Raw genomic sequence first — 27023 nt, 5'->3', positions numbered from 1 at the left:
TTGACAGTGTCGCAAACAGACAATCTTATGCCATCAAGGGTGACTTCTATAGCAGATTTACTCAATTCCTGCATCATAATGTTTGTTTGGTCAAGTATGCATGACTACACAATCCCAAGTAAAATTAAATTGGCTTATAAGCTTTATTTTATATTTTACCAACACATGATCTTCTTGATAAGATCTACCTTAACAATTAGAATCATGAAAAAGGTAAGTAATATCTCATGTTCTCAACACACATCAATATATTTATTCTTAACAACAAACAACAATAAAACCTTTTTTTAAAACATGATAAACACACATTTATAATAAATCGCTAATTCTGTGTGTTTTAAATGCTCTTGTATTCATTGTTTGTACAATAAACATTTCTCATGGTTGTAACTAGTTAAGATACAACTATAGCCTAATAATTAACCAGGAGGAAGAAATAATAAGTTTACATCCATAACATTACAAACATTACATTACCATGCAATTAATGAATACATTTAGTAAAAGCCTGCTTATTGCATGATTTAAAGTTAAGTAAAACATCCTTAAAAACAATTTCTTGATAAAGTAAAATTATTTCTTTACAAACAGTTCCCAATAAGCAGAGTTCCTAACTGTGTTAAGCTTTATATAGATTTTCCCCATATAAATTTTTTAAAGCTTTAATACTCATTATAACACTTAACTTAAAAAGTCTACAAAAATAACAATACATTTATACACAAATAGCTTGGATAAATCCAATAGGTTGGGATAACTTGATAGAATACTGCTTCGCAAAGACTTTGAAAATATATACACAATTGATTTGTGCTTCTAATACATATCAGGTTAAAATGTTATAAGGAGAGATTCAAATATTCAAATATTATACAAAGTTTCATGATTACATTAGCCTCCTTTTTAAAATACTTGTATAATTAAAAACAATAAAAATTGTAAAATATTAAACAATTAAACACAGACAAGTATTATATAATGTCCAATAAAATAAACTATAAATAAACCTAGTGATATACAGGACGTACATTATTTTAATATAGAAAATACAAATTTATGTCTTAAGAAATGCAATATATCATATACGGTATTCAATATCAATCAAAAATAGTTTTGACAAACATTTTAGTGAAATTGCTTTAGTGAAATCCCAAGTCTTAAACACAAAAGTACCTGATGTATGTTGACATAAATCCTACTGGTTATACTTTAATACTTTCTTTTTATTACTCCATTATAAAAAGTTGCATATATTTTCTCTTAGTTAGTGAAAACATGGAAGGCTCACACCACTTTACAATAATAAAAGGTTGATTGCAAAAATGTAAAACTAAAAGGTGATACAAAGTAAATAAAATTAATTTTATTATTCAACTATTAATATTCTACGAAAAACCGTGTGCATTCCAGAAAAATTTAACACATCTAAACTTTCATCACATGTATAGATTCCTTACCAATTACTAAAGTTAAAAAACATCTAAACAACTTAGAATAAAAGTGTGACAGTATTTAAGCCACATACAACACTAAAATACTGAAATAATTACTTATCAATAAGTTTAATAAAATGGACGGCAAAATTCCAAATGTTTTAAGGCTTCACTAAAACGGTCGTATGGCTATGGTAACAGAAGTGTGAGAAATCAATGCACATTCAGGTGTTAGGCACTAGTCTTATGAGGCACTGAGGCGTATCAGTACATAAGGCCCATGTTGAAGTGTGGATCATCAGTAGGAGGTCCAATTCCACAGTAAACATCTGTAAAATACGTTGAAAGATCTTAAATTCTCCGGGTTAAAAACATTACTTGAAGCCTGAAATTGTAAAAATTATGAGTAACCTTTAATTTGCTAACAAGGTCTTCAATTAATTAAATTCAATAATTAAAATCAATCACGCACACAAATTACAAAATAAAAAAATGTTTGTGATATTTTTGTTTGGTTACTATCGCAGAATAAAAACCTAATCGTGAAAATTCACTTAGCTAGTATAACGCTGCGTTTGAATCTGTTATTTGATTTTCTACACGAAAATCTAAGAGCGCTGCTGTAGCTGCCTGGTGGGCTAGCCAAGGAATAGTCATAAATGAGTTGATTAATTTATTCCATCTTTAAACAATACAATATTGTGATTGATTCTGTAAAAAAATGATCAGCCTAATTTATGAATTCCATAGGCCAGACGGTAGTGACAGTAGCAAAGAGAACTCATATTACTACATTGTTGCTACCAACTGGTCATATATACAAGAAAAATGTACAGTAGGTATACTTTTTTAAAAATCACTGTGGCACGGGCACTCGTAGATTACGGTGTAGACAATAGCAGATTCAAATGGAAAATTTTTTTTGCTCATTGAGATTTATGGGTTAGGTCTTTATTCTTGGGGCTACTAGACATTTCCAATGAAATTGTGACATGATTAATTTGAAAAAATACCATTTCAAGAATAACTTTAGACATGATCAAGAACAGTGTTAACGTCAATAGCCATTCAAATTATGGACTTATTTTAATGGCATTTTTAGAATGATGTATGAGTCAAACATATCTGACTTTTTAATAAGAGCACTGATTCATTTTGCTTTTTATGTTGAGGTCACCCAATATAGTCTAACTGACCTACAAATTACATCTTGGAAAGTACCAAAGAACTGTACAAGATAGCAAGATAGGTCACAAATGATCAGAAAGAAATACAAGGAAGTGTTAATAAAGCCTAGATCAATAAGAAACTCCAAAACCACCAGACATTTTTGTTTCAAAAACTGTACAAACAGGTTGCCAAGGTAGATAGAAAATACTCTCAGTAAATGTTAATGACAAAGATATAGTTAATGACAAAGCTATATAAACTGAATGTTCTAAGAGTAAAATTGGTTAATAATTCAGTGGAATCGTGTTATCTGGATCCTGTTGTTCTTAATTGATAGTAGCATTAAGGAGCACTAGGCCTATGGCAGCCTACAAGTTAACTAGCCTAACACTGACCTTTCCATCCTTAGCAAGCAAGGTGTAACATGGCAGGATCATATTGTGTGAAGGTACCTGAAGTGAACATGGAAATCTTAAAATGTATTAATACAATCCATACAGTAATCAAATAACATCAGTTTTAGATGTTTGCAACTGTAATTCCTTCTAAAATACTTGAACATTTTGGTGGCATAGCTTATAATGAACTGCATAAAACTTTAATGTATATACTTTTGGCAGTTCAGAAATTTAAGACACTTCACTCTTGTATAATATTGATGTCAAAGTGTTTAGGTTTTTTTTATGACACACAACTTAGTAGTAATGGTAGTACATAGTTGAAAATGGTTGCTTAAATGAATTTGACTTAGATAAAACATTCACATGCTGATGGCAAATTGCACTAATGTGATGAGATGCTACAGTACAAGTTAAACAACAATACAATTAGGTATATTTCAATATTAAAATAGCTAAGGCTTATGTAATTTTTTAAACTACTTCAACTCAGGGCTTTCTTAATGATTCTTTAGATTTGCTATTTTACTTCCTAATGAAAAACTACCTAGACCTATGAACAATGGCGGTTCTAGGGCCATGTCAAGGGGGGCTAACCCAAGCCAGGGGGGCCCTCCCCCTGAAAATTTGCTATTTTTAAAGCCGTTTGGTGACTTCAACGTCTTTAACTGTGTCTAAAAACCTGCCGTTGCATTTCTATTTTAAAATATATGTTTAAATTTATATTTCAGGGTCCAAGGGGGGGGGGCTTTAGTCATTATAGCCCCCTCCCCTTGGAACCCCCTCTGCCTACGAAATCTGAATACCAATCCAATGAAGATTGTACGGTTGTTAGATTATATAAAAGATATTATTATTTGAGTTGTATTTCTTTATGATAGGTATATAACAGATAGTAAGTGCCATGTACTCAATCAACATCTTTAAAACCAAGGTTAAAGTACAGTAAAAAAAATAAAAATGTACAAATGAACACTAATAATTACTGACAGAAATCAACGTGGTACATTTTAAATTTTCAATGAGAGTGCTGTGATAAATTAATATTGAACTTGATGTATTTTTTAAAAAGTTAGTGAGATTTAAACTTTACATATTGCCATGGAACGAGTTATAGAAAATAAATAAAAGGTTAAATACCTGTAGAATTGTCGGTGATCCACGTTTAGGTAAGCGACACTGGTTTCAAACCTTAAGGTTCATTTTCAAGCTGTCACCTGTTAAAACATACTCTGAATACTCTTCCCAGTTATGAAGAGGATTTGGAGTATGTTTTAACTGGTGACAGCTCGAAAATGAACCTTTAGGTTCAAAACCTGGGTTGCTGACCTAAACGTGGATCACCGACAGTACTAAAGGTATTTAACCTTTTATCTGTAAAATATGTGATCCAGAGGCTTAACATGTTAAACATAGAAAATAACAAACATACATAGACCAAACAGTCTATACAATGTTAAAAAATTGGACTGGCCATGTTTTAACAGCAGGGTTATCCATAATTTGTTCATGTCTCTTTTTCTAGTTTAAAATATTCATAGTAAACTGAGCATACTATGAACAATGTAAAATCCTTTTTCTAGTTTCATTAAGTTGTCAAATTATTGAATGATCCTAAATATTTTCAAGCATTTATTAAATACAAATTATGTAAAAAGTTAAAAAAAATATTGGACTGGCAGTTTTTTTATATTGAATTTGCCTGTCTTAATCTGATTTTGGATCACCTATCAAGCAAAATACAAAAACAAGGGGTATGCCATTAAACACTTAAATGAATGGTAGTGATAATGTTTAGTTGCAGCACTGAGAGACTAACTCATATTGTTACCAATGTTAAAACATTACTGTGCACTCGTCAAGAAACGATCACACTGTTTTATATTTTGTAATTTCAATTTCAATATAATAAATAAATAGCATGACAACAATTAAATGTCAAGTGGCTGCCACCTACGGTTGATGTTTATTTCAGTCAAGTGCAGTTAATCAGCAGAGCATAGTTAAGAAAATATGGAAGTGAAATCCGTGCAGAAGCGCACACAAAATAATAATAAAACAATTATTTACCTGATGTTGACGATCCTGATGTCCATGATGTTTCATTCACTGTTGAATCTGTTTTTAAGTTCTAAAACCTTTTTCTGGTCCAAAGGAAATAAGTTATATACAAACATACACTGTGGTCCAGTAGAATGGTGGAATTTTCTCTCCAAAAATACCAAACCAACATAGAATGTATGTCAAACTTCACCAGATTGTGTTTAGTGCTATAAAAGCTGAACACGGTGATGGCAAAGGTGCAATCAAAACAAAAAGTGATTTGGTGTCAGGATAAACCATTGTTGAAACCCTACTCACTCATGCTGAGACCAGAGAAACTTCTGGCTTTTTTCTCAATGCTGCATGAAACATGAAAGATGGTTATTGATAGTCAATTAACTATTCAGAGATTAAACTTGATTTGATACCCAATAAATTAGCACCACTTAAGCCTTGAGAATAAGCACGGCATGGCAAACCTTCAAGCTAAGCAAATTCCCAGCTGCCTTAGTAATTATTATTCAAACATATTCATAATGAAATAAAATGTAGTAATATCTTAAGGTCAATTACTACCAGAAACGTAGAAGTTTTTTTTATAAAAGTTTTGAAAGTGTACAACAAAATATATAAATTTTCTAATTTTATGAATACATGTCTAAAAATGGGCAACACGGAAAGGATTTAATTTATTTCAGAATAACATGGAGGGGGCATCTTACTGTATTTGGCAATTTAAATATTACTATAACCAATAGACATAGGACTAAGACTATGGTAAAAGCTACTTCCCTATGGGAAAATTCCCCTTAAATGACGGCATAAAACTAATCATATTAAACAATTTTTTTTAAATATAAGTTTAGAACTGATATTTTATGATCAAAAACATGTTTTACTTGAGAGTAATGCCTACTTTAGTAGTTTTCAATAAGTACAAAACGGTAAACATTTAAAGAGAGAAATCAGGAAATAGAACCAAAAAATTATTAATAACTAAGATAGCACCCTATTTGAGTTGAATTTTTTGAAGTTTTTTCATGTTTATTTATTTTATTGTTGTTTTTTACATGTAGTATGGTAACTTGGTGAGGGTAACATTTGAAAGTTTTTCCTATCAACATTTTACATTCATCTACACATACAAACTGCCCACGTGCAGTGCTATTCTTCAATCTGTTGGTTTAATGGCATGTACATTTTAACTTTTAATTATAGTTACTGTTTGTAATGTCTGGAAAAACAGTTTCATTATTTATTATTTATGTGTGTATGACTTATTTGCACTCTAATGCTACTTTTACACTGTACGGTCTTTGCCCTACGTTTAAAAACCGTACGTTAAGTAGTATAAAGAGCACAAGAGCTTTCACACTACAAGGTTACTGCGACAGCAGAAAACCGTGTAATCTTACAGCCGTGCACTGCCACTGAACCGTACGGTTGTCGTGCCGTGGCCGCGCGTCAGTCAGAGGCGATGTAGTTAAATACAACCTTTCACGCTGCAAGGGTTATAATCAAACAGGAGCTCACCAGCCAGTGCAAATAGATCAGCAGTTGGACATTGTTTATTTTTATTGTGACATTGTTAACACATATTCAACTTGCTGTACAGTCAGAAATCAAGTTATGTAAAGGAAACATACAACATGGAATCATCCCGTTTTAAACCTGATGATGAAAACTGCATTGTATGAAAGGATCGTAAAGACGCATCTATAAAATCAAATACATATCATTTAACCTTAAATAGATTGTGGATAAGAATGTTTGCTGGAATTTAAAGGGCATATTCTTGATTTCAGGTTTGACTACATTAAAACACAATCAGATAAAATTGCAGAAATATATTCAATAGTAACAATAACTATTTAAAATTTACATTTCATAATAAAATTGGACACTTAACAAAAAATATGGAAATTAGAGTTGCACTTGAAAGTTGGTTAAAAGGAAACTGAACATTTATTATTTTTTTCTTTGATCTATTTGAGTTTGCCCAAAATGTTTCAATAGACTTCTTATTGGTTATAAATAAAAATTTAGCTTTGAGGTGACAGTGGCAAAGAGGCTGTACAAACCACCAAACTAACCTTTTCGGACCTTTTAATTACTACTCTCTTTAAGATTCAGTTCAATTAAAGTGTTAAATTACGCGACAGTTATGGAAAACAATTTTTTAGTTCTATAATTGAGACTGTTCTGCTAAAAGGGCCTTTAGAGGAGAATCGCTATTTTGTATCCTCATGTCTTCTACTTCTAAATAATCTTTGATAACTTGGAATGGTGTATTTCAGTTTGTTTGGCCAGCTAGTGTCACTAAGCCCTATAAGCATAGACAACTGCCGACGCTGACAGTACATAACGTAAAAACTTAATCAGAGATAATCTCAAAATATCAGTTTTTGAGATAGGCCCATTTAAAAGCTTTAGCTTCATTTTCTATTTTTTTATTGCTTTCCCATAGTGTTATAGAATTATTGTAAAAACGTACCAGGGAAGTTACAAAGGAAAATTACAACTAGTTTTTAAGTTACTTAAAAAACTGAATAGAATTACAGATAGGCAAAGTTCCAACATTTAGAATATAGAAGGACTGTTTACTGTCCAAAAAATAGTTACGCTTCTTTTTATAACTGGAGGTTTTTTACTATCCTACAATTTTGTATTCAGAAATAAAACAAAATATTTTAGGCAAGTTTATGCAGAGCTTATTTGCACATTCACGTTCCCCAACTTCAACAAGGTATTTTACAATTTAAAATTACCTCAATTCCAACTTTTTAGCTTAAAAACAAACTAGATTTCAATTCTGCTAGTGAAACCTTCCAGTAGTCAAAAAAGCTAAAAGATTTCTTTTATAAAAATTGTTCAGATATTGTAATAGTTTGGTAAACATAAATTAAGCTCATATAAAATACCATAGCTAACAGTAATACAAAACTTAAAAGCATATAGAAAAATAAAAATAGTTAAAAAAAAATGTTAACATCTGTCAACCAGTTATACATTTGGGCAAACTTAAATAAAAAATAACTCTACATAATAAAATAATACTATTAAATAACAAATACTTTAAGTACACTTTTTAAGTACTGCACAATACTAAATAAATACAATCCTATCACAAATACTGGACGGAGATTACAGTTGAGCTAGCATTGAACATTTTGATTAAAATGCATAACAATAATAAAATACATAAATATAAAAAATAGTAATGCTTCTTAAGTACACTAGTTAAAATTGTTCAAACAACAGTTCAAAAGCATTTGTAATGCTTAAAACCATTGTTAATGGTTAGAAAAAATAAAATTTTTATATAATTTTATAAATAAAAAAATACTGCACATAAGAATACTGCACTCAGTTGAAACCCAAAACTAGAACCAGCAATTTACAAAGCTAGATAACATTAACAACAAAACCGCACATCTATAAATGGTAATAATATGGTTTAAAAGTAGACTTATTACAAATATTCCATAAAAATTAAAACTACATGGCATAATCAAAAGATAAAAAATGTCTTTCTTCCCATGATTTGATAATGTACAAGATATCAACACATATAATAAAGTTGCCGAGATAAACATTCATTTCATAAAATGTTGGTTATCGATTTTTCAATGTTATAGGCCTATCATACAGTGTGTAAGCAATCAGGTACAACGGAATTTCAATTGAGTATGCTTTAACAAACATCAGGCCTAATGATCAAATTTCCCAGTTCCCTGATTGAAAACAAAACAATCATTTTGGTTATTTCTTAAACTGATATGTCTTTAACACGCTTAAAACATTTCAAAACTTAAGTACAGTAAAAATAACACTTTACTTATAAACAGTCTTAACATTATAATTTTTACTTATTCAACAATGTAGCTTGTGTTATACACAATTTTTTGGTGTAACTAAGTTAGTCTTCTCCCTGTGGGTTAGCTGTGAGGCACTTAAGTTACAAATAAGGCACAAAGAAGGACCCAACCAACACCATGTTAGTTTACATCAACCGTCACCCACCCATCACTCAGTGCAAAGCTGTAATTCTGTCACCTGGACCTTTAAAAGGGTTACAAGTATTTGGAGTCAGGTAACTTATCGAGTTGGGAAGCTTATAATTAATTACATCGGCAATAGAACAACTGTTTGGTAAAGATATTTTATGTAAACTAGTAACATCTAATTTACTTGATTTAAAGAAAATTAGAGTGAATAGAACTTCTCAACATTATCTTCGGGTGACATTTTTATAATTAACTGCTCTGCGTAAAACAATGGCCGTAAGATGTAGGACAATCATGAGATCAGTCTTGAATCAGATTTTCAATACATTTTGATTACACCGATTGCCAAGTCAACAACATAGTAAGCTAGACACTAGGTTATATTGAGTGTGGATAAAAGGGCAGAGAAAATGACTTTTGATTGTAGTAAAAGGTATTGAGTTTGAAAACCCATGTTGTCCTATCTGAGAATTGTCTTCTATTTGAGTGTAGGAGATGTCATACTTTATAGGACAAAGTCTTGATTATCTGACCTAAGTCACCTACAGCAAGGTCAGATAAGCAAAAAGGTTGGATAACATGGAACATCATTGTTAACATTAAATAAAGAACCAAAACTCATTATTTATTAAATAAATAAACTTTCTCCGCATTCAAAACAATTCAAAGTTTTAAGAACATGTTCCATCGTTTTTCTTTATCTATCATTGAACTGCTTCTTCTGTTTCAAATCTACCATTGCATACCAGAAAGTAAAACACCACAACTGAATTTGTACAATGTAAGATACACTCGTCCAATCAGCGAAAGATTACCGTTTGCCCCAAGACTTGCACACATGTATGCAGGTATGAGGGGTTGATAAACTGTGTGGTATGCAGAAAAATAAGTCATGTATAGAGGCAATTACAAGGGCATTAAGCCTGACTTTTATCTTCTGAAAGAGTAACAGGGCGTGGCAAAAGGGGTTGTTATAACATACCCGCTACGAGCTGTGATGTATAAGCTACACAATGTAATAATTGTCAAAAGTAATGAATAGAATAAAATAAAATCATACCATACGGTAATCACACATAATTTCACAGTACCGGTACTCGACTGTCTGTGGGATAGGTTGGATAATCAAGATTCTACTGAGTACAGTTTTTTTGCTTGTTTTCTTTATTAATTTGTAACCCTAACCATCACGTAGTTGTACCCTCCAACCCCCCCTCGCCACCCCAGGGGCTAATACATATTGTTTATCTCTTTCCAAGCACACTCAATATAACCTACTAAGGGGGAAACAATTTATTTAGACACCCGTTTAAAGCACATATGGTTTGGTAACAGATTGAGAGAGCCAGTTAGTTTTAGTAGATAAAGATAATAAAGTTTTTTTTAATGTATTATGTTTGTGCCTTGTAAGTATTAGTCAGTTCAAGTTTTTATCTGCGTGACAACCAGTTTCAAATAATATAGTCCTAGTATTTATTTAACCACAGATTTGACGCATTGTCACTGACAAAGTAAAACATAGTGCATATACCGATAGAAACTGAGAACCAAATTTCTTATTACCAACTTGACAAATATCTGTAAGAAATAGCCTTTTAAACCTTTGGGAAGGATTAAAGTTATATAAATTTTGCCAAGGCAAAACCTAAGCTGGTAAACCTTGCTTCCACAATCTCTAACGACATGCAGTAATGAAAAGATAACCTGGCTCTCTCTAAGCGGTTTACTGGAATGGAAAATCGGGAAGACAACAGATCTGACGTAGAGTTAACTTGCCTCTGGGCTTGTACTTGAGATGCTCCTCGATGAACTGACACGGACACCGAGACGAGACACAGTGGCGTGGTGGTGGTGTGCCATGCGATTGGTCCACACACAGGTCTAGCCGCTGTCGCACGTACAGCTTGACCCAACGTGATGAGTAGCGGAGTAGCAGCATCTGCGCCCTCTCCTACAACCCACCACCACCACAGCTGTTAGCTCACCTCTACAATCCCGTAACAACATACACAATGTTGTTCCGAAGTTATGTTACAAACCACAGAATTGACTTAATTAGTATGTAAATTTTGAATCTTCCTACAAAGTCCATATTCTTAACAAATAATATTTAACACTAACTTTATAAAATTTGTCTTCCGGCAAGTCCACAACCTAACGTAGCTTTTATGTTTTCTACTAGCTTTTAAAAATCGCACAACTACTTTGGTAATCAGTAAGGAACTAGCAACCGGGAGACGGACAACGGCCCAGATCTTTGTTATGGCCTGAGGGTAGTGGTCACCGGAGGAGGGGTGGGGAATCGAGAATTTTGAATCCCACCGGAGGCGTTAACTTGTCAAAGATTTCGCTTAGAATGAGATTACTTCTTAACTGTACATCTTTTGTTGGAATTTAAGGCATTTATAATTTTATGATCAGAACTATTTTTCAATTATTAAACCTTTATTCGATTTTTTAATTATCAGCAAGTTTGGTTAGGTTATAGCAGTTAAATTAAATTTAAATTTAACCTACAAACGATACGTTTTGACAGCGGCGGTGATAGAGCTAACGATTTGCCGCTAACAGTTCGGCAATGTATGGTATGGAATGCGAAAGCGTTCGACACCAAACTAAAACTGACAGGTCAACCGACCGTGATTAAGAGGATTACAGCCTGGGTCATGTACCTACACCCCTAGCAACCTGTGTTAAGCAATAATATAATCACTAACTTATCCAGTGGGTTCATAAACAAATACTAAAAGCTTTCTAGTCCATACAGAGAATGCTGAATACAATGTTTGACAAATAGTACCGGAAATTTAAAAAAAAAAGTGGGAAGAGCCCAATATAAAATTATTGGAGACAGAACTAACTCACCTAAGACTAACCGATTAACAAAGCTTTTTCCCGACTAAAATCTTCCCTTCGTTAAAAAGCTTTCAGTGAAATATTCCAAAATTAGTGTAAAGGTTCTGCTATCCTAACACCTCTTATTGCCAAAGCAAGTAGTTGATGTCCATTTCTGTGAACTTATTAATCGCCTAGAACTTTTTCTGTAAATGATTTAGTTAGTCATCATCGCTTCTTTCTTATTGTTGTATTATTTATTAAAGATAAGTAGTAATGTGTTGTAGCAAGCACCTCAAAAGGTTCAAGTTTAAACTCCATTTCTAGGCGTACTAGGACAAACAAAACAGTTACACTTATCAGAAATTGCCTAATGTATATTTTTGGGTTTTCTGAAAACCAGTTTCACTTATCCTGAAAACACCAATAACTAATTACTACGATCCCCGAAAGCCCAGGAATCTACTGGTGGCCTGTTATGCAATGCACTAAATATTGAAAAGCAATATTTACAAACAAACCTATGCTCTATAATTCGCAACTAAAGGTTCATCAATCTTGCTAAAGTGTCGGTTCACACCTGTAATCTGGAAAGAAAGTAAAACTGAAAACATACGCAGAACGAGAAAAATAGTATTCCATGCAATGTAGAAAACAAGCAAGCATGCGTTTCTAAGCAAATATTCAAAGCTTGAAAGGAGACAGCTAACAGTGGTTCACCAGTGTATGTATGAAAGTTGTATCAGGGTGTCAAACAAGCAGATATGAGCTATATTTTTCTTGTTAATTAAGAAAAAATATTCAGACTAAAGGATTCTTTAATTATTTCTCTAAATTTCACTTTTTACATTACTTACAAGCAGTGTAAGGTTTAAATGCAAATTTTAAACCAGTAAAAAAAGTGTAAATAATACTTAGGGAACTGGGAAATAAGATTTAATAACAGTGCAACAATACTTGGCCAATTTTAGAATCTAACTGAAGCTAAATAACATTGCTAGTTTTGCTCATTAAACCCTACGCATGGCACGATTGTCAACACGCTTTCGTGAGCCATGCCTGTAGTAAGGATGGGTTTATCACTGTTAAGGATAATAATCATGCATTCCTTCAGAGAGACAAACCAGGTTTCTTACTAAGCTTGTACATCAACTTGCATTTTCATTGTATGGCCTGAATACGACCTAATGTAATAATTCAAACTGGTATCCAACAATTGCACGGTTCAATGGAAATGCATAACCATCAAACAGTATCAAAGGGCTAAGTATATATCTAAAACCCTAACTCATAACATGGAACGTGTACAGCAACCTAAATTTGAATAAAAATGTGAAAATGTTTTACCTATAAAAGGTAGAAAAACTAAAATTAGAGAAAGGGTTTGATCATTTTAAATAAAATAGGTTATATAACTTAAATGATAAAATACAATACGATTAATAATGTGCTGAGTGTGCTTATGGAAAAACCATTTTTTGTGAATAATAAACAATTAAAATGGATTATGATAATTAAGTTTAGTCTTATTTGTGGTTGGTAAGCAAATAAAATTATAACGATCCAATATCTTGTGATAATTACAGTAGAACCCCTCTGTTCCGTCACCTCCCCAAAGCAGGTTTTTAAACTTTCTGCAACTGACTTGGAAAAATCCAAAAATTTTCTGCGGGTTTACACTGTTCAAGTTACGTGATATTGAACCGCGTGTGTGATGAGTTTTAATGAATATTTGGAAATGAAAATAAGTTTTCAAACGCTCATATCAGTTTGAATACGCCTACTGTTATTACATTGGATCGCTTTGATAAATTGGTTATTCTAAGCGTTCTTCCACACGATCAATGCACCGAATATTGACTTTGCAGCTTTCGTTTAAGTAAGCACGGCGTTTTGTAGCGTTACTATTTGCAGAAAGGAGAATTTTTCTGCAGAAATAAAAGTTGTCGACTTTCTACAGAAATATTTTCTGCAAAACAGCAATTGTATGAACTTGTTATGTAGCATTTTCTGCAGAAACTTATAGGCCTACAGGTTAACTTTGTCTATGAAAATAAATCATAAAAAAGAGAACAAAAGAAATTTAAACAACCATTTGGGCAGGCTGGACTTTCTGCAGCCCTCACCGTCTTTCTGTGACAATGTCACACTGTTGCCCATAGTTCTGCTTTGGGGCGCCCTGTGCTTATGTAAGAAATGAAAAACGGTTGGAATATTGGTAAAAATGCAATGTTTTAGTCTATGTAAAACAAAATTATTAACAGTGAAGTAATTCATATTCAAAATTATTGGCAGTAATTTTCCTACTCGTATTAAAATAGCAAGAAGTCACAAAAAAGCTGTTATTTTTTTTTAAATATAGCATACAAAAAAAATATTAAAACACTCACAACAGTAATAAACAACAAAAATAATAAAAACAAAAATGGAAAGTAAAAACCAACAAACTTTAAGAAGTTAAAACGGCACAGTAGTATAAAGCTAAATAGTCACACGATGACAGAAACGAGATGGCAGAATGTGGTAATGGGACATACGAAAATGGCAAGTAAACAATAGTGTGAAAGGAAGCAAGTAGCCCATTAGTCCAGGACTAGTACGTCAGCTTTAGTCCAGTATGATTAACCAGAGCTGCGGGGGTTAGGACAAGAGGTGTTCTATTGTAATGATTTTGTTTCCCTAAAACTTCATTTTAACAACTGAACGATTCTAAGTACAATTTTACAATAATGGCATTCAAACAATTCTCAATCTATTCCCCTTTCCCGCATGAAAGCAGTAAACGCGGGACAGCAAGCGCGCGGATCTTTCCTAGGCTTGTTCCGCAGATGCCCCTCAATGTACTGACAAGGACACAGCGCGGAGGGGAGATGACGCGGGTCGGGAGGGTTGCCCCCCTCCTCGTCAACTGTCCAGTCTAGTCTACGACGCAGGTAGTCCTTGCACCAACGCTGCAAATAGCGAGCCAGCACTTGCTCACCTCGACCCTTCAACCAGTCATATTTCAATTAGCCTACCAATACTTTACAAATGGCAGAAATCTTCGTAACCTACCTACTGCAAACTGTTATACTTCTAATGTAATTGTTATCTTTTAATTCTTAAGTGGCCACTGTCCCACTTTCACATCCCAGGGCGCTAAGTTTTAGCCCAGAACCGTTTTCACAGTACTTAAGACTAGGCCTAGAGGGTTTCGGCGTTATCACTTAGATAAAATCACTTTATGATTGGCGGGATTTGAACCGGGGACTTCTCTGTAGCGTCCCATCTGTATTTTATTTTTGGATTATATTCATTGTAAACTGAAGCGATAGTATAATTAATTGTACCATCTGGTTTAAGTTTGTATAGTGAATTTAAATGTTAATGAAGTAGCGAAACAATTGTCACAGAACTCAACAAAACAACTTTTTTTTATGTTTCTGCTTGATTCATAAATTGATGCAATTTAACCAGATAAAAACTATTTTTAAACATTTAACAATGTTAAGTAGCCTATTGTTTGTCCTTAAAGTAGCAAAAAGTAGAACACAAATTGTAAAATTCTACCCAAAAAATTAGAGGGATACGCTTAGTGTACATCAATGGACTCAAATGTACTCAATGATAAACAAACAACGCAACTAAAAAATCTTATTTTACAATATCACTTACCTGTTTTCTTGAGAGCCTGGTGGGATTGCTCCCTTGTATAATGATGTCCTGATCGTCAATGTCCATCCTCTGCACCAGCTCTTGTCTTCTCTTCTTGTCTGGAGCTTCATCTTGACTGACAGGCCGACCTTCTGCCTCCTCCCTCTCTATCACTTCTTGGAGCTTTTTCTGTGGAAAAAACTTGTCTCAATGACAGAGCAACATTTTCTTGGTCAATTTAAATGGAAACACTCTACTCCACCCGCATTTAAAGGCATATCCTTTGCTACCCAATCAGGAATACTATGCGAGATACCACATGCATGTGGGATCCTAAAAAGGTCGAAAACAAGCACACATTAATATAGGCCTAGTATGAAATATTCCACTAATATGGCATTGATTGATCTTGGACGTTTTTTAGGCTTAGTAAGCTTTCTGGGAGGGTTTTACAGAAAATGAAGACAGCTGAACGACTTCAGGTTTAGGTACTGAATGACTACGGGTATACTAATAAAATAGCCTCATATATGTCACCTTTACGACTCTATTTTAGTAGTGTTTCCACTATTCTTCCAACATAGTAATTTGTAGATGACACTCAGCACTACTAAAAGCTCGAATGTGAAAGATTTCTGAGAGTCTACTGAATATAAAGTTTGTAGCAGTAATGATATCAATATGGGTTGAAGTTACTACATTTACGGTACACTTAAGTTTGAAAATAATAAGTGAAGTTCTTACCACACAATCTGCTGTATCAAAGTATATGAAGCAGAGGTTGACTTTGTGGCAGGATATCTTCCCTCTATCGTCCAATCCTAGAATTATCTTGTGTTTCAAAAGATGTTTGTTCACATTTGCCATGCATCTTTCCAAGTTATGGTTCAACTGGAAATGAAATGTCAGATAGGTTGATATGAAGTCATTTATAGTAAAACCACCAAAAGTGTTCAATGTGAGTTGAAAGAAGTTAATAAGTGTAAAGATTAGAGCCCAAAATAAACAATTCTGTTATGATGAACTGATGTGTTTTAATTTAGTTGAAAATGTTCTGATTGATTTTTTGTAAATAAGCAACTTAAGGCTTGGAAGTATGTAAGTTAACTTTTTATGAACATTTTGAAATCTTTGCATTCAATTCAAATTCAATCGATATATTATCTTTCTCCGTCTAAAAGAGATTTCATCTATAACAATTAATTCAGTTAAATTCATTCGCCATTTTATTTTCATTTTACGGAACTGATAAGAGTAATGATGAATAAAAAACCAGGTGTATCACTAAACTGAATAAATTTGATAAATCCTTGTTTTATCCAGCTGCTCATTATACTCCGTACATTGATCCCTTGCAATACAACATAGCCTACTCACCAAAAACTCAAAAGGAAAGTCTTACCTTGATTTTGATCCACATGCAGAAGAAAATAGCGGCTGCATTGAACACTAGCCACATGACTCCGAGACCGAACAATGTCAGTCCCGTCAGGCCAGAGAAAAGGAGGGCGAGGAGAATAACAAACGCTGTGAATATCCACACGACCAACACTCGCTTGTAGCAGATGTTGTAAACACTGAACCGAACATCGTTGACCAGCAGATCCATGATGTTGACATAGTCTTCAACTGTCAGCTAAAAGTGACACACAGTTTAATTGTGCAGTGATTTTATCCATTAATATAAACATTACACAACTAGACATGGTTGTGTCAAGTTATGGATCGGGTCAAACTTAAACAAAATGTAATTTTATTCTTTTTGAACTAGATACATCCACCTTATTCTTTTGTTTTAAATAATGTAGAGTATCTGTTTATCATAATTCTTATAATACTAGGCTTTATATATCGTCTTACTATGTTTAAAGACGATTAAGGAAATGTTGAACATGTTTGTTGTGTTTTTCTTTATCTATACGACATTATTTGGGAAAAAGATTACAAAAAAATTACATATTATAATTTTTAATTTACTATGTGTTGTTTTAAGATATAATTTACAAGTATTTGAATTCATAATAAGGTACCGTAACCATAACCTATGCGATCTCCGTGTTATCCGAGATTCTTGGTAACCGAGGTTGTCTCGGTCCAAACAACCTCAGTTAATCGGGAGGGTACTTTAAAGGCAGTGTGCGATGATATACTGTAGGCCCTACCTAAAATTAAAACCCACGTTTTTCAACAATCTTATCCCAGTCAGGTGTAAAATTAATTTTAAGATGAAGTTTTACTCATGTAATCATTATAACCTAATGATTTTCAACCAGCAGTGTTACAGAATAAGTTGAAAGTAAAAGATCCTCTTACTGTGAGGCCTTGCGCCATCAATTCCTCCGGCACCAGCTCGGGTCTGAACTTGGCTGGGGTGATCCATGGCATGCTGGCATTGACTGGTAAAAGAGTCACAATGATGTCACCGTTGGCTGGAAAAAGTCATTTAAAAAATTAACAGCTTTCTCAGTTACTTTCTAGTTGTGATAAAATACTCAAATCTTATTTTTAGAAACCTTAAATTGTTTGTGATGTGATCCAACGACTATTATAGTTAAGTCTCACAGGCAAGCTAGTGGTGACTAAGGGGGTTGCCAATTGAATGCAAGTTCGAATAACTTAGAAATTGAAATTGTGTTCTGTGATAAAGTTATATAATAGCCTGCCTTGCACAACAAAATTTTCAAACAAGCTTCAAACTATTTATAAACATATTTCACAATTTTTCATTGTAAGCTTACTTGATGTATTCCTGTTAAAACGATACCACAAGCCTTTTACTTAACCAGAGTGTGAAATACTTTTTCTCACTTCAAGATACAATTAAACCGCAACCAAACAAAATAACGGAAACATGCCCGTTTCGGATAACAAATTCTTTACGGCAATCAATGTTTGGGATAAAGGCTATTTGTAGGTCCATTAAGATCTACAACTGTTGTTTTAACATTATATTTTAATTACAGTCATCTGAAAAATGAATATCTGTAAACCCAAACTACATGAATAAACCTGGGTCCAGTTTAATGGGGCAGGGTTGAAAAAGGTTTTACTGTACCTGTAATATTGAATACAATTATTTTATCCGAACCCTTTGTCCCAACTCACCAAAGCCTTGCCGTATCACTCCGGTAGAAGCCGCTTTCCCGTTCTGCAAGTCCACTGTCCGCATGTTAATGGCTGTGTCAGTTGTGTCATTGCCCGGAGACGTCACGCTGCGGTTGAGACTGACATGTACAGACTCTGTGGCTATAACGGCCCCGCTGTACTGTCCTGGCCCAGCTACCGGGGGCACCACCACCGGCGTCTCCACACTGACTGGCTTCACACCCCCTCCACTGCCATTTCTCTCTGTCCCTTTGAACAAATAAAAATATTTCTATTATATTTATATGGTAAATTGGTAAGTATTCTTTTCTAATTTATCCAACTGTGAAAACTGAAAACTTAATAAAAAACATGATTAATATTTTGCTCAATTAATTAGCTACTGCAATTATGAACTTAATATTTATCAATAGTCAATAGTACAACGGACTTCCTGTTCAATGAGGTGTGTCGTTAGCAGGTAGTGGTTATAAGTATCAACAAAAAATTGAAGTGTTGGTTCACATTCCCTTAAACATGTTTGTGGAACTTCCATACAAAGGCCATTGGCATACAAATAAAAAAATGAAACTATGACAGCAATATGCTTGTTTTAATTTCAGCTATAAAGGTAATAGTTTAGAAATTTTGAATAGGTAATAGTGATCATTATCAGTTGTAATTCAACTTCACAAATATACAATTTATAATTGGTTAAAATAAAACCTTGATTACGGGCTTTGTCAATTTATTTTTATTGCTTTTAAATAATACTTCAATATCAAGAAAAATTACAAATTCAGTTGATGCTTGAACAACCCAAAATTTTAGAGGAGACATTAAACTACATTGGAGACATTAATTGAGTAACAGATAGTTATTATGATCAAAGAACTTTTGTTATCAGCATGCACAGTTCCATTTCACATCATTAGCTCATCAGATTTAGACTCAATAAAATGGCTCGAGTCATTGATGAAAGATGACTCACACAACTATGACTCTGAGGAGCTGCCATCATCCGTTATCTCGGCTTGACAACTACTAATGTCACTCATTAGCAAGTTTACATCAAGTAATGTGATGCCATTCCAGTAGTTATGTTATCAGGGACTGTCATTTTAGAGGCAAACATTTGTTTCAACATAGTAATCAACCCAAACTCATTTAGACAAAACTCTTAACAAAATTTCTTTAAACTAGACTAGATTGAAAGAGAAATATTAACAAGGAAAATACAGGAAATAAATTATATTATGTAACATGTTACCCTAAATATACATCAAGAGAGGTTTATCCTGATACTAGCTGTAACCCGCGGGCTTTGCCCCGTTTAACTTCTTAATTTTTTAAGATTATCTCGTTCGCATGGCTCAATCATGTCCTGGTTGAAGTTTGTTCGCTACGCTCACTCACCTTTAGGTTGGAGCTCGTTCACTACGCTCACTCACCTTTAGGTTGGAGCTCGTTCGCTGCGCTCACTTGCCTTCAGGTTAGCTCGTTCGCTACGCTAACTCGCCTCCAGGTTGAAGTTCGTTCGCTGCGCTCACTCACCTTTTGGTTGCAAATTAGCTGTTGTCATAAATGTAAAAGAAATAATAGTGCTGCACCCTGTTGGTAATCCTTGTAACTTTAATGCTATTGAACATCATAGAACAGAACCAACTTGTTTAATTGAAACAGCTGTTAAGATTCAATAATTCCATTTCTCATAAGGTTAACATGGGAAACTCCAGAGCCACTGGGGCAGAGCCCGAAAGGATTTTTGAAATAAGAACATGCCTATATGTTAATTGGGAATGTGAGCTATCATCATGCCAAATTTCAGCCCAATCCGACCAGTATTTTTCGCGTTCACTTGTCACAAACATACATCCATACATCCATACATCCAAACTTTCTCATTTATAATATTAGTAGGATTAGTAGGATAACATTTTGCTGATTGAAGATGACAGCCAATAAGTTATCAGCTGTAGCTGTAACTAATATCACAGCTGTTAAGACAACCATTTACATGTGTTGGTAGATGGCAACTGTCTTGACTCGTCTCTCTAGGAATAGCTCATGAGGCTTTAAACTTTATCTTACAACTTTCAGTTTAATAAATTTAACGCCCATTAATTTTTTTCTATAAATAACTCATGCCACTAATGATATGTCAGAGTATGAGGCCAGAACTCACATTTAAGCTTGGATTTTTTAAATTTTTACTTCAACTACCAGGCTTATACTGCTATGTAATGTAACATACCTCAATATCTAGGTAGGCCTATATGTTTACACTGTTATTACATAGCCCCATTTACATATCCAATCTTAGAAAACAAGGTGTTACCAGATTTTTTATAAAATAAGGTTTAAAACATTGGTTATATTTTTATCAACAATAGTTTATTACAATATATTTGTTCAGGCTTTTAAGTTTTGTTTTTACAATTGTATGGTGAAATTTTATATTTTTGTTCATCATGTGTAGCCTATTAGGTAAATAACACTTTTTCAATAGTTTTACTTTATATTCTTTGTTTTACTATGCTTTATTTTTATACAAACTGAACTCTGAATAACATTAATCAAACTGTGCTTTACCAAAACCAAAGTTAAAAGTGGATGCACAGTAAATGATTGGCAGGTTTTAATCAAATTCTGCATCTTAATATCATTTGCAGTTTACACTAAGTACAAGTGTCTAAAGTATTTCATGGATTTTAAAATGTTGTTTAGTTCAAATATTTGTTTACTGCAGTTTGTAAACATTGTTTTGTCTTAGATTTTGTACAATGTTAAGAAACTTTTAAAAACAGATAAAATTAAAATTTGCTTTAAGTTCTTTTGGTTTGAAACAAGTCATTTGACATTCACAATCTTCTGTTCACTAGACAAAAAGTGAATTAGTTACCAAACAACCACTTCAAGGCCGCTTGATTTACATATGATTCACAGCACCAGGTGCATTAGCAACACACAATGCTGTGTTTTGTCAACAGGTCCTTCATTTATAACAAGCCGGACCAAACAAAACTCAAGTCTGAATGCTTTTCACTTTAACTCGAACCATTAACTTCTTAAAGTGTTTATTAGGTTGAAACCCTTGCTAAACTATATTTATAAAACCTTTTGGCCACAAAACTTGTTGACTTTAAAGAAAATTCTAGTTTAAGTTTAACATGCAAGCTATTATTTCAAGTTTCATGATTATAAGAATGTTTTCGGTCGATTGCTGAAAATAATAAAAAACTGAAATTTCATTGATTTCCTAAAACCAGTGGAGAAATTATTTCCTACAGCAGGGAGGAATAAATAAATACAAAATAATTATTGAAATGATTAAAACCAGTTTGAATGCATACATTTCAAATGGGGACAGTATGTAGATGCAACACACATTTGGGTTGCTAAGTGACCACACCCTGGTCACATGACTGAACCAGGAACTAAATCAATGTTGTTTGCAAGACATTTTTCCTTTTTTAAGAAAAATTTCCTTTAGGAAAGAATTTGTGACTGTAAAGTAAAGGACTAAAAATATCCAGGATTGATGTACTTTTTTATTTGAAGTCCCTAGATGCCAGGGAAAAAAATGTATTTAAAATGTTAGTAATGAATATATGTTAGATGTATAACCTTGAGCTACAGCAAACCTGCATACAGTAGAACCTCTTTAATCCGAACTAATTGGGACCGGGGGTAGTTCGGACTATTGAATAGTTCGAATTACAGAACATATTGTTGTCTTTACATAACAATAGCTAAAACAAGGCTAAAATGGATCGTAATTGCTACGGGAAAAGTTAAAAAATGCTTTATAAAGTAAAATAGAAAATTCGATGATTCGATGGAATCAATTCGTCTCGTTACGGTAATGGTGTTCCCTAAAGAGCAGAGTGACGTCACGCCCCCACTCCTTCTCTAAAGAGGTTCTCATCAGTTTGCGGGTGGGGAAATCGAGACGCTATAATTTTTGACAGCTCTAGTTTCTGCTTAATTGGTACCGTAATAGAAAGTTCAAAAGTTTGCTAAACACAGTTTGTTGTCTCCCATGTTATCCTTATAGAGAAGAAAAGATTTCTGTGGATTGCTCATATATTTACATTGGGATTATTATGTACAGGGATAGGGATCAGCTAGCTTACCTGGTAGACTGAGTCCAAATTAGCCTCGGTAACACACATAAAACACATAACACAATAAGAGAAAAACTTAATATTTCTTCCCAGTTAGGGATTTCGAAAAGAAAGAAGACTGTGTTGTGAGAAGAAAGAAAGTTTTCTGTGTCTTACCAAGGCTAATCTGGACTCTACCAGGTAAGCTAGCTGATCCCTATCCTTGTACATAATCCTAATCAGCCAATTGGCCTTTCCTTAACTTCTGACTCATATTTACATTGATATGTCATCAATAGGCTTAAACTAGAAATTTGCTTAAATAGCGAAAATAAATAAGGATGGCAATATAAAATAAATTTTAAGGGCTCACTGCACTTACCAATAGATTTAGTGGGTGACACAGAGTTTTCTGAGTCATTCTTCTGTTTCTCATCTTCCTCAAACTGAACCCATTTCTTAACAGGTGACTTCCCTATGCCCAAATCACCACTTTTATCATCTGCAGTTGGGGAACTCATACCAGTGATAATTATACTGAAAACAAGATAAAGCCTATTAACTATTAACCTAAAAAAGTGTAGTATAATGTTACTCAAAAGTAATTTAAATAAGTCTTTAATTAGCTTTATTACCGCTGCCTCACCGATGACTAGATTATCATGTCAAACTCATAATGGGCTATCTTGGATTGCGGATGACTCCTCTCCAAGGTTCCCTCATAAACTCATCCACGCCAAATAGGGGGTTTGCCAGCAGTCTCCCTCAAACTAATCTTTTAAACTGGACATTATTCCCCTGCTTGACTTAACTGGGAGTTTATTGAACAGTCTCACTCCCAGAACTGGGAAGCTGTTCAATGATTAAGCGTGTAAGGTCCCAAATGGGACCTAAAGAATTAAATTTGGCAGTGTCCACCCACCACACTGGCAGCGTCTTAAGGGCGAAGGGTAGGGGTAGAGCGAGATTTCTCCAAGACCTAGGATCAAGATTCATTCGTCGGCCGGCGTGTAGCTGGTCACTTCTCTCTCTCTCCTCTACTCCCTTCTAAACTAATAAACCCGCTCTGGTCTAGCCAACCTATTGGTATAGTTAAACTTAGTCGTCGTCCCCATTTCGGGCTTCAACATTAATCACCCCAGTATTTAAATATATAGGTTATATAATTTACATATTATTTTTATGTAAATTGAAGACGGGCGGAACCGCCTTGTCGTTATCCGTCCCTTCTTGTGGTCCAATAATAAGTGCAATGAAACGAGTAGGCTATAGTTTACTTTAAATTTAATTAGGTAACCGGAATATCTTCTCCTTGTCACACCCGGGGTAAATAACTCAGGGTACCAGTAGGATTACTCGTGAAATTAATTTTCTTATTCTTTATTTACGATTTATTAAAAGGTGAAGTAACCTTTTCTGTACGGAGTAATTTTATTTTGTGAGCGTAGGTAACACACTAGCAGTAGTTCACACACCTATTTGTATATTGCACCTAGTTCACGGCTAACCTACGGTTATTTTAGGTGACGTTTGATTAGCTCCTCAAACCAACTTATATTGTAATGAAACACGATCGGGGATTAATTGGCTTTAATTTGGGCAATGATGTTGACCAATGATTGAGTGAGTGAATGATAAAATCGTATGGTCTGAGCCCAGCCAATTAGCAAATTAAATTGAACCCTGGACCAATTTGTATCAGATCCAAGGCTTATAAGATGTAGATTTTACCTCCCTCGGAATTAACACCCACAAGCGAGTCTGCATCTTGGTACATACAAATTTGTAGCTCCTCTAAGTTAGTGCCGTGCTGATGTATTGCACCACACTAAAATCACCAATACCCAATACTCTCCTTCATGTAGCCTAGCAAACAGAGTCTAGTACATTAGTGACTAAAAATGGTGAGAATCTTATGCTAAGTGAAATCAGAGGCTTGCTGTGGTCTCTCCGGGCTGTCAAAGTTATAAGTTAACTTAAGTATCCTCCCTTTCTTCTGAAGCCGAAGAATATCCTGACTTTTTGGATTAATGTCCCCATAATATCAGCCCATATGAGATGTGACTGTGGTACCAGGCGTAATAGGCTGACACAAAAAAATCTACTGGCACTGATTTTTTTTCTAAAAGAGGACTCTAGAGAGCTTATGGCAGACTTGTGCTCATGCCATGACATTCGGGTCTACCCAGAACCAAGGAGCTTCAAGGGGCTCCCAGCATCAGTGGTCTTCAAGGTGCAAGTGATGCTCTGAGTCATATCCTCATTGTGCTGCTCACAAACCAATTCTTGGCATCGCCCAATAATTTGTCCAAATTCAGTCGAATTTGTTGTATCTCCTTTCCTCTTGCCAGCAGGGTACCCAATCCTCATATAAAAGTGAGTCGCCTGAAGATCTAAATCGTTGACAAAGAGAAGGGGACCAAGCACAGACTCTTGACAGACCTAACGCTGTAAATTAAGCTCTTTTGAACAAGCATCTTTAACCTTGGGTAGTCAATAGCAAAAGATCCAATAAAATTAATCATAATAACAAATTAACCAAACTGCCAAAGGAATGTAAAACCTGAACAAGTAGTATAGGCTAAGGCCTAGACTGGTCCTAGACTTTAGTCAAGGCCAAGTTTAAATTGATGCAAATAAAGGTCAGTTAAAACTAATGATTTTTCGGTTGAACGAAATACAGTATTCGTCAAATTATCAAATAAATAATATTTGTAAAACGTATGTCTTATAATTAATTGTGCCCAGACACTAAGGCACTTAGGCAAAAAAGTTAGGCTATAGAGGAGAAATTAAGATATCCAAGTAGGCTAGACCTATTATAAAGTAGTGTATGCTATAAAAGGGTACATACCAAGCATGCAAAGAATACTGTTTCTAGAGAATCGTCTTTCTTAATAAGGCACTAGTTGTTTTTAAAATAGGACAACAGAACTTAAGGCACCTCCCACTTCATTGTACATACATCCGTCGCGAAATGAAAGAAAAGAAATGGTCGTGGTTGGTTGTTGGTTCGTGTTGGTTGTCACTTCACTGCTGTCAGATTCAGAGTCAAACGTCAGACGTCCCAGTTTTTGTTTTGGATTTGGATTGGTTGGGTTGGGTTGAATGTTGGAAGCAGTCCAGTCCAGTCTGGTCTAAAACGGACGGAACTTAATATGAGCCAAAGCCAGACGGGAAATCAAGATTAAGAGACGAATCGTTGATTAAGTGTAAAATAATAGAGTATAATCAATGAATGTATTACCTCTGCAAGTCAAAAGAAAACCTGCTAAAGCGTTTGCGAAAAGTGTAAAGGATTTGTTGGTTGCAAACCCATTTTAAACCTTGCAGGAGTTTTTCATCACAAATCATAACTCAATGAAGTAAAAAAGAAAAAAAATAGGAGAGATTAATTAAATGTAACTCTGCCTGCAGGCATGAGTGCGGTTTTTGAGCTTTGTGCTTTTTTCCTGTTTTGTTAATTTTTAATTTTTTTCCTCCGCATGTTTTACAGTCTCATTTACCTATTTATTTTGCATGGTGTGCTTTTGGACTTTCTGGACTGGCTTGTGATTAAAGAGGAATGGCAACTCTTTTTTTGCTAGTATTAGTGACTTGGTCTACTGTAAATAATTCTGAACGGCTTAATAATAAATCTTGAATCTTGAACCCTACTTGTGACGTTGCCAATTCTACCAGGCCGCGCCCTGTGGTTAAAGGGGGCCTTGGTCTTAGTATATAAAACCAATAGGTCAGTCAAATAGTGACACATGTAGTGGCTCCGGTCCGCGCCGTGGTCCGCGCACGCGTTCGCGCGCTGGATTCCTATGACTTTACCGTAAATCGTCATCCGACCGAAAATGTAAATATTTGTAAATAGTGTTTGTGTTAAATAGACTAATGTGACAAACTGTGCTCCTGACGATGCTACACATGTAGCGAAATGTACATCGAGCAAGATATCTACACATTTCAAGAATCTGGCAACCACAAGGTAAACTAGTTTATTAATAATTCGTTCTTGAAGCTGGAATAATACACAATATATAAATCTATTAGTACATAGATGGATCAATATGTAATGTGTAATAGGAATTATATGTTTGATCCATTTTTAAGAATCCATTCCGTTGGTGAACCTACATGCTTTATAAACTTGCTAAGAAGAGAGCCTAGAGAATCTTGCTTGTTTAGGAGAGGTAACTGGAGAACATATAGTCCCCCACACACTACTAGACCAGACCTCCAGTTCCCTCCAGACTGGCAGTTGTCTTATCGTGTGTGGGGCTGTCTGCAGACCGATTTTCTCGGACCAGACTGTCTGTGTGTCTG

General features: G+C 34.3%; 1 protein-coding gene across 5 annotated transcripts; it reads right to left on the bottom strand.

Annotated features, from left to right (window-relative positions):
- Positions 1-244: 244 nt before the first annotated feature.
- On the bottom strand, positions 245-25714 carry LOC128999888 (transmembrane protein 268-like). Of its 5 annotated transcripts, XR_008491327.1 has the most exons (11): positions 25564-25714; positions 23092-23246; positions 18625-18873; positions 17833-17948; positions 16922-17155; positions 16264-16410; positions 15541-15708; positions 10828-11002; positions 5363-5403; positions 2999-3055; positions 1740-1762 (listed from the first exon to the last, which is right to left on the bottom strand). XR_008491327.1 is itself a non-coding variant. In XM_054426640.1 (10 exons), exons 2-9 carry the CDS (start codon positions 23228-23230, stop codon positions 3009-3011), a joined length of 1275 nt encoding a protein of 424 aa, XP_054282615.1. In that variant the 5' UTR covers positions 23231-23246; positions 25564-25714; the 3' UTR covers positions 245-1762; positions 2999-3008. The 5 variants fall into 5 exon arrangements, 4 of the variants coding, with proteins under 4 accessions (XP_054282615.1, XP_054282613.1, XP_054282616.1 ...); XM_054426640.1 differs by lacking the exon at positions 5363-5403 and having other exon boundaries at positions 245-1762; XM_054426638.1 differs by lacking the exons at positions 2999-3055; positions 5363-5403 and having other exon boundaries at positions 246-1762.
- Positions 25715-27023: the final 1309 nt, after the last annotated feature.

Source organism: Macrosteles quadrilineatus, unplaced genomic scaffold (genome assembly GCF_028750875.1).
Source record: "Macrosteles quadrilineatus isolate MER2022 unplaced genomic scaffold, UCM_ALF_1.0 Scaffold_8__2_contigs__length_117827958, whole genome shotgun sequence".
NCBI lineage: Eukaryota > Metazoa > Arthropoda > Insecta > Hemiptera > Cicadellidae > Macrosteles > Macrosteles quadrilineatus.
This window is presented reverse-complemented; position numbering and strand designations above follow the sequence as displayed.

Bases quoted from the DNA above. Each gene is read 5' to 3' on its own strand.
- LOC128999888 (XM_054426638.1), bottom strand. From the start codon at position 23,230: ATGAGTTCCCCAACTGCAGATGATAAAAGTGGTGATTTGGGCATAGGG. The intron at 16,411-16,921 runs GTAAGACTTTCC...TTTCATTTCCAG, and splicing joins GCATGTGGATCAAAATCAAG to TTGAACCATAACTTGGAAAG. The intron at 1,763-10,827 runs GCAAGTTAACTC...CGTATTTTACAG, and splicing joins TCTCAAGTACAAGCCCAGAG to ATGTTTACTGTGGAATTGGA.